The sequence below is a fragment of the Mytilus californianus genome, unplaced genomic scaffold (assembly GCF_021869535.1).
Source record: "Mytilus californianus isolate M0D057914Y unplaced genomic scaffold, xbMytCali1.0.p SCAF_13, whole genome shotgun sequence".
Lineage (NCBI taxonomy): Eukaryota > Metazoa > Mollusca > Bivalvia > Mytilida > Mytilidae > Mytilus > Mytilus californianus.
Genome location: NW_026262615.1, coordinates 28,423,002 through 28,431,671, shown reverse-complemented (window position 1 = coordinate 28,431,671; position 8,670 = coordinate 28,423,002). Strand labels below are relative to the sequence as shown.

At 33.7% G+C, this 8,670-nt stretch overlaps 1 protein-coding gene across 1 annotated transcript; it reads right to left on the bottom strand.

Annotated features, from left to right (window-relative positions):
• Positions 1-2,666: 2,666 nt before the first annotated feature.
• LOC127723474 (fucolectin-6-like) lies at positions 2,667-4,907 on the bottom strand. Its single transcript, XM_052230127.1, has 3 exons — positions 4,700-4,907; positions 3,800-4,021; positions 2,667-2,905 (listed from the first exon to the last, which is right to left on the bottom strand). The coding sequence occupies exons 1-3, from the start codon at positions 4,899-4,901 to the stop codon at positions 2,691-2,693; spliced, it is 639 nt and encodes a 212-aa protein (XP_052086087.1). The 5' UTR covers positions 4,902-4,907; the 3' UTR covers positions 2,667-2,690.
• Positions 4,908-8,670: the final 3,763 nt, after the last annotated feature.

Below are 8,670 nucleotides of genomic sequence, written 5' to 3'. Positions count from 1 at the left end.
GTTTGGTTGTAGCTGTATAAAACTTATTTCAAACGGGATAGCACATCCTCATTTTTACGGAGATTTTGTTTACCGAGCCTGGAAATTTGGAAACGATCCGGGTAAACTTATAGATCCTTTAAATAAACTTATTCTAAAAGGTTACCAATATAACACTGTAATTAGATCTTTGAATATTGTTTTTATTGGTGTTAATATTGATTTTGTTATCAGTAAATTAAAATCAAACTAAATATTATTTTTATATACATTTGCACATCAATGGCTTTACAATCTGTCGATACCTGTATCTTGGCATTGTCATGTTTTTCTCTGACTGTTTATGACGTCTTTACACTAAATCCATTGGATGTTGGATGTGGACTGACTGATATTTAAGTCTTAAATGAATGATTTTTTTTTTCATTAGTTGTTATTGGCTTTTCAGCCTTTGAACTACTTGTCAGTAACTGCGAGTACTCTCAGATCTGTACTTAGTGTCTTTCTGTTGTGTAGATGTATAAGTACCCGTCCACGTCTACTCTGTGTTTTTGTTAGATGTATTTCTGTTTGTATCTATCTGATGAGTTAAGCCTTTTCAACTGATTTTTTATAGTTTTTTCTTATGTTGTACTGTTACACCACTGTCTTAGGTTAGGGGAGTTGGTGCCTTCAAACGAGTTTAACCCCGCCACATTCTGTATGTGCCTGTCCCAAGTCAGGAGCCTGTAATTCAGTGGCTGTCGTTAAGTACTGTGTAACATATTTGTTTTTCGTTCATCATTTTGTACATAAATTAGGCCGTTAGTTTTCTCGTTTGAATTGTTTTACATTTGTCATTTCGGGGCCTTTTATAGCTAACTATGCGGTATGGGCATTGTTTATTGTTGAAAGCCGTACAATGACCTATAGTTGTTAATGTCTGTGTCATTTGGTCTCTTGTGGAAAGTTGTCTCATTGGCAATCATACCACATCTTCTTATTTTTATATATCAATAGGCATAATAAAAACGTTTTAAGAAGTCCAAGTCCGATGTTAAAATAAGAAGAAACTAAGCAAAATAGCAATGATAAAAAAAACAAAGGCTTACTAACAGTATCTGACATGCCAGCTTCGGACCTCAATTAAACTGATCAATAATATATACACACATACAATAAAAAAAGCTTTTCGTAGTGACTTTCGTCGAGAGGTACATGTACTTTATATGCAGTATCAATTACATAATAAATAAAGATATTTAATCAACCACCGGTCAGCCTCATTTATCCACCTGAACTATCTCCTACACAATTCAACGTTAAAGAGATGTTATCCTACATTGCACAGCTAGTCACTTCAGGTCGAATGCGGATGTTAAATAGGTTGCGATGTTTTGTGTTGGGTAATACCATGTTATTTGCAGCTATTCATCTAGGTTGACCCACTATCTGGAACCTATTGTGTTTATTAATTGTTAATTGTATTTATCGTTTATACATTTTTGTCTTGAATATGCGTGCAATATTGCCAACTGGACGTTAAGCAAATTTATAATTCATATATATGTATGAAAAAAGACACGCATAAGTGAAACTGAAATGTTATTTTGTTCAACGCACATTGCCATCTATATGTAACTCGTGCGTATTCATGATGAATTCGTCGCTGTGGTTGGTCCTGTTTTTTTTTTGTTTATGCTTTAAAACTTTGATTACTATTTTGCTTTCAAATTACTCAATCTCGAGTGTATTAACGGATGTTGCAAAAAAACACATGTCATAAGTTTTTCAGTGTAAATGAGGATACGTTGGGTAAGGTGAGAAGTTTAATCCAGCTTTATTGACCTTTTACAAAGTGCAGAGCGTAGTAATATTCCATTAAATTTGAGATATTCATTCAAACTTGACGTGGCACAGCTAACCGGAAACCACCATTTACCGTAAAAGAAGACCGGAGAAGTCCACATGTGCCATATTTATACAACCCTGTTACGTTTAAGGCCTATTCTAAATATTAGATGGAAGTATTGGGAAACGAAAACGTATTGTAGGTTCATGGAGGGATATTAATCGATTAACGTTATATTATTTATCGACCAGCGGCAAGTATGTCATGCATTTGCAGGATGTGTTTCGTTGTGATTAAAGTCAAGAAATACGTGTTACTGGCAAGGAAATCATATCATGTGTTTCTTAGTGTAATGGTTAACAAATGCACTAAAAAACTGTCATTAAATTTATATGGACAGACTGGGCCGTTGATTCTGTTAGATAGTTTAAGGATCATCATGGAAAACGTTTAAACATTGCAGCAAGAGGACAAAGAAAGAAAAGGGACATTCAAAACTCAAACGTCGAAGACAAACTGACAACACCATGTCAAAAAACGCAGACATACATACAACAGTCTTTAAACAGTTCATAGACGACAGAAATCTCAAGACAGAGAAAAAATAAAGTACCATATCGAAAACCGATGGTGATTTCAGGTGTTACAGAAGACAGAAACTGTTCCACATTTTAAAAATACAAATCCTCTGAAACCAAATCATGTTCATCGACACCAATCAAAGCTGAATCAACGTCCCGAAATCATTCGGTAGATATGACAATAACATGATACGTACACCTGTAAGATTAATGGTATTTTAAATTCCTAGTAACACAATAGCATGGTAAATTATAATAAATCAAATAAAAAGAGCATATGGCATCTTTAATAACTTGCTTCAACAAGCCTTGACATACGCAAACACTTTAACTTCTCTAAGGTGTAGCCATTCGCGACCTCGTAAGGCAAGCTTAACATATCTTCCTTTCGTAGTTTTGCGGCAGTTCAGAATAAGGTGCTCCCCATTACTAGCAGGGCCTTTGTAATAAGTACATGGCTTCATTTCACGTAGAGTTGGACCAATCATAATATCCAAATCATGGAGTCGACGACCTGAAATGAAAATGTTTAACGCTGTGTAGGATGTACAAATGAGAAATCATGATTTGTATTGAACGTTTAATGAGATACGTGTATGATTGTGATATGCTCCCTAAAAGTATTTGAGACTCCGCCATATGTTGCTCAGTGTGCAGGACGACTAAATAAACATTCATTTCTAATAGGATAAGTTTATTCAAAGATTTATAGCTTACTCAGAATTTTTTATAGTTAATTGAAACTGAAACGACATTCATAAAAAAAGGTTTTGGGCTCCAAATAACTATAACATATCATTTGCAAAGTGCATGCAGCAAATCAGGCAGTCATCAATTCGATAATCAGTTAGCATGATCATTTAAAGACAATAATATTGTACGAACTTGACATACTAACGATGTAAAGATAATGCTTAGAACGGGGGAAATTCGTGAAGGCTCTGCCAAGTTATTTCTGCATTTCGTGCCGAATCCTTATATCGTTATAATGTCAAGTCAATACACTAATGTTGTCTTTATGTTACAATTTAAAACAATTTTTATACCAATTTTGTGTTTTCATTTTGATGAAAAAAATATTTTAAAAACTGCTTTCACCATATAAAAGGCCTCTGACTTTGGCGGATTAAAAACGTGAAGTTAAAATCATGCGGCAGATTTTAAAATGGAATATCAACAATGAAAAGTGTGTACATTTCATTACGAATTTCAAGTGGTAGGCGTGGCCCAACGCAATATACGATTAGTAACTGTATTTGACATAAAAATATATACAGTCAACTCATTTAGACTGCTTAAATTGAACGTTTGCAGTATGATTTACTACAATAGATCCTAAACCGTTAAGTTCAGTATTTTAATTCACAATTTTTTCATTTATGCCAACAACAGGGATACATTGTCTTACCGTAGTTATGTGCTCTATTCCAAATTTCAACATGTTGAACTGAAAAGGATCCTCCAAGGTCTACCCACCAATATGGCGTCTTTTCATTATTCGTATGAAACATTGTAGATAAATCGCCGTCAACAGCACTGCCTGATGGTCCGTGTCCAGAGTGCGAGGAACTTTGACCTGTCATTTTCTTGTAAGACACATCCTCCAAACGTATATTAGCTGGAACCAGATCTTTGAAAAAGAAAGGAAAGTTTGTATTTATAAAGATACAGTTCGTCTTGTCTCAATTATACAAAGGACAATTGATGTGCCTTTTGTAATTTTATTTACATTTGTCATTTCGGGGCCTTTAATAGCTTACTTTGCGATATGGGTTTTGTTCATTGTGGAAGGCCGTACGGTGACCTATAGTTGTAAACGTCTACGTCATTGGGTCGCTGGAGAAGAGTTGTCTCATTAATAATCATACATTATCTTCTTATTTTTTGAAGTCGTACGTTCAGCAAAGTAATTTATAATCGAATGTTGTATTGCTTCATCAAAATCAAACTATAATCGATCACACATTGTGTCTATTCGATTACAAGGAGATATAGAATACACAATGTACCTCAATAAGGCAACAACCCGATAAAACTAATAACCAAAAGAAAGGGACATACAGAAGACGACAAAATACAATCTTCAACAATAAACATGTGTCTTTGCAAAAAGATGTGAATAAGTTAAACGCGAACCACCAAAAATCTGTTCCATCACCATCCTCATAAATAAAAACTTATGGTAAACGGAGCTCTCTATACAATGATCAAGTACGAAAGTCTCACAGATGTGAGTTCCCAGACACATTTTAAAAGAAGAATAAAAAATTAAAATGACATGCAATACATTTTATACATTATTTCATACCATTATATTTCTTTTCCAGAATTTGGTTGAGCAACTCTTCGTGTCTTTTTAGTGTTGTTTTCAGTGTATACTCGATTTTCAGGATTTTCTGTTCTAGTCTTGGATCACTGCCAAGTTCCCCTTTATAACCGGAAATAGAAATTTGACAAGCAGACGACACCATAGAACATCCGAATATTAAAACAGTAGCACAGTTTAACATTTTAGAAAATTTAGATACAACTGTTGTAAACGGCCAACAGTTAGTATATAAGCTGTAAAAAGAGAAACACTGGACAGAATAATGTCACGCAAAATATCAATTAACAAGCTGTGTTTGTATTGCACGCAATTCACCAATCGATCCCAATGATATACTATTACTTCAATTTTCGTTATAGGTGATGTATTTTCATAGAATAGTTCAAAGTGACGAGACTTGTATCTTTTCCATTCCATTTTTTTTGAAAAATAACATAATGCATACAAGTCTGCTTCTTTCTTTGAACTTCGCCTAGTTCTTCGACATAGAGAGCAGTTGAGAAGTAAACTGCTGATGGAAGAGATTGCCTCCCAATTTTTCAGTAGTAACACAACCTCTGTCCTATCGTACGTAAGACATTCATATATAAAATAAGAAGATGAGTTATGATTGCCAATGAGACAACTTTCCACAAGAGACCAAATGACACAGAAATTAACACATATAGGTCACAGTTCGGCCTTCAACAATGAGTAAAACTCATACCGCATTATCAGCTATAAAAGGCCCCGAAATGACAAATGTAAAACAATCCAAACGAGTAAACTAATATCTGAATTGAAACGTTACGCACGTGCATGTTCACATTATATAGACTCCATTGACAAGAATGAGTCGTGCTACTAACACAAACAATACTCAAGCAGGGCTATGAGGATGAACGACTGGAATCGAACTTTCTAAGGTTAACAGTCGTCGTCCAAATGACGGGAATTATATCATGATATTATAATGGAATGATTCTTTGTTGCTTTGCTTTGTACAATCATTATTAACCAATTAAATTTCACTGAATATTCTGTAACTATTACATGGTGTTCATTCACTAATACATTACTTTGTGCTCACAATTGAGGAGACAGATTTTAAACAGATTTTTTCTCTAAAAAAGGTAGAGGGTGTTAATCATCCACATTCTTTAACTGAGAATTCTTTAAACATGTTAAAGTGTGGGATAGTTTTTGTTTCCAATTTTGAAACTGGGTGAAAGTGTACAATCTGAAACTATATCACAATCTGAGAGTTTTTCTGAGTCGTAAATTGTATTAATAACATATTTTTATTAGAATTTTCTGTAAAGAAAACTGTTATACCTAGAACTGATAGGGGGATAGTAGCATCTAAGCCGTAGCTCAAGTAATCTCTCAGATGTTTTTGGTGACAGAAATCAGGACTGGACTAAATAGCTATATGTCTGCAACTGATGACATCAATGTGGTTTTTTCTCACTAATTCAATAGCGGCACAATTCGACGTTAATAATGGTAAATTTATTTTTTTTCCGTTACAATCTTAAAAATTTAAGTTGAATGAATTTTTTTATATCTAATATACAAATACCACAAACATGTTTTACCAAGACTTATTCCTTATGTGCCTGTCCCAAGTAAGGAGCCTTTAATTCTTTGTTTATCTTTTGTTAATATCGTAAATGTTTTTTCTATTTATAAATTAGTTCGTTAGTTTTCCCAATTGATTTGTTTCACATTTTTCATGGCGGGGCATTTTATAGCCGACTATTCGGTATTGGTATTTTCTCATTGTTGGAGGGCCGTACTGTTGCCTATAATTTCTATCATCCGCTTCATTTGAATTTTAGTGAGTGGTTGTTTCATTGGCAATCGTACCTCATCTCCTTATTCTTATCAGTAACTAAATGACGTAGTAGTAAGCAATAATAGGTCACCGTACGGCATTCAAAGATAGACAAATCCCATACCGTATAGTAAGCTATAAAAAACTCCGACATAAAAAAAAATGTTTAACATTTCAAACGAGAAAACCAACGGTTTGATCTATGTTCAAAAAAATAAACGAAAATAACTTGTGATTCCCCTTAAATTGACCTAATCACAAACTAAAACATTGTTGACGCCATAAACAGCGCTAGCACGTATACCACTAGTTTTATGTCGGTTTAAGAATCTGGTTGGATTGTGTGACCTGATTAACAAACATATTATATTAGGTTATTTATTTTAGTAACAACAGACAAAAGAATTATGTCAATTGGACCTGCTTTGATACCATAACTGCACTTACATCTTTTACTATATAACATTTTTGTTCGCTATGGAGATTCCGTATATCGTCAAGTTATCGGAATTCAAATGGGGCTAACTGTGGACCACTTATTGGGGACCTTTTTCTGTATTGTTACGAGTTACAATTTAAGACTTAAATCAGCAAACACCCATCCAAACAACATTGATACAAAAATTTAATAATACTTTTAGATATTTGGATGATATATTTGCTCTCAATAATGACGACTTCAGTATGTAACCTAAAGATATTTATCATACTGAACTGACTTTAAATAAAGCTAATACTAACAATGAACACTGTCCTTTCCTGGATCTTGATATCTTCATCTTTAACGGGAAGCTTAATACTAAAATTTAAGATAAAAGAGATGATTTTAAGTTTTCTATTTTTAATTATCCATTTTTATATGGTTCCATTGGCACCATCTTATATGCTCGTGTATGTTACAATGTATTTGATTTTCTCGAAAGAAATCTCTGTATTACTGAAAAATTATTACACCAAATATTTACTAATTTCATCATCGTTACAAGGATATCATTCGTAAATATAAATCAACGTGCAGACATCTTATACGTTCAGGTATTTGACATCCAATCTTTTATGATAATAATCTTTATAAAGCACAAAAATGTCTTCTTTCACCTCAAAATCTAACCAAACCTTTAAACAGACTTATTAAGAAGGGATATAGTAACGATAATGTTGTCAAGTCATTAAAGATGGCATTTGTTGGAATAAATATTGATTCACTCATAGGGTCTTTGCGTCGGAAATAAACACATTTATTCTAAAACCAGTTATTGGCATGCTACGGGTTATGTTCTTCTCGTATACTTTATGATGGTATGATACTAAACTCCTAACGGGAGGGAATGTGCTTGATTTTCATATGATGAATACATAATCTTTCAATCAGTTTGTTTGCGGTCTGGAGCTGGCATGTCAGTAACTGCTAGTAGTCCTTTGTTAATTTATGTTCATCATTGTCCTTTTGCTAAGTTTCTTTTGTTACCTATTCTGACATCAGACTCGGACTTCTTTTAAACTGAGTTTTACTGTATTGCTGTGTGTTTTTTTTATTCCACATTGACTAGAGGTATAGGGGGAGGATTGAGATCTCACCAAACATGTTTAACCCTGCCGCATTTTTGCACCTGTCCCAAGTCGGGAACCTCTGGCCTTTGTTAGTCTTGTATGTTTTTTTTAAATTTTGGTTCATTTATATGTTTCGGAGTTTAGTGTGATTTTCTGGCTTTTCTCACTTTGTTGAAGACCCATTGGTGGCCTTTGGCTGTTTTCTGCCCTTTGGTCGGGTTGTTGTCTCTTTGACACATTCCCCGTTTCCATTCTAAATTTATATTGATATTAAACACATGTATTATATGGAAAGCCAAAAACAATCAAAATGTTTAAACAAGTGTTTCGTTATCAGTAAATTAAAACCATACTTAATATTATTGTTATACACATATTTACTTTCAATGTACTACAATCTATCGATACCTATGTTTTGGCATTGCTCAAAGTCATGTTTTTCTCTGACTGTTAATGACGTCTTTACACTAAATCCTATGGATGTTGGATGTGTACTGATTGATATTTTGAGTCTTAGATACATGATTTTTTATTAGTTGTAATTGGCTTTGAACCAGCTGTCAGTAACTGCGAGTATTCTCAG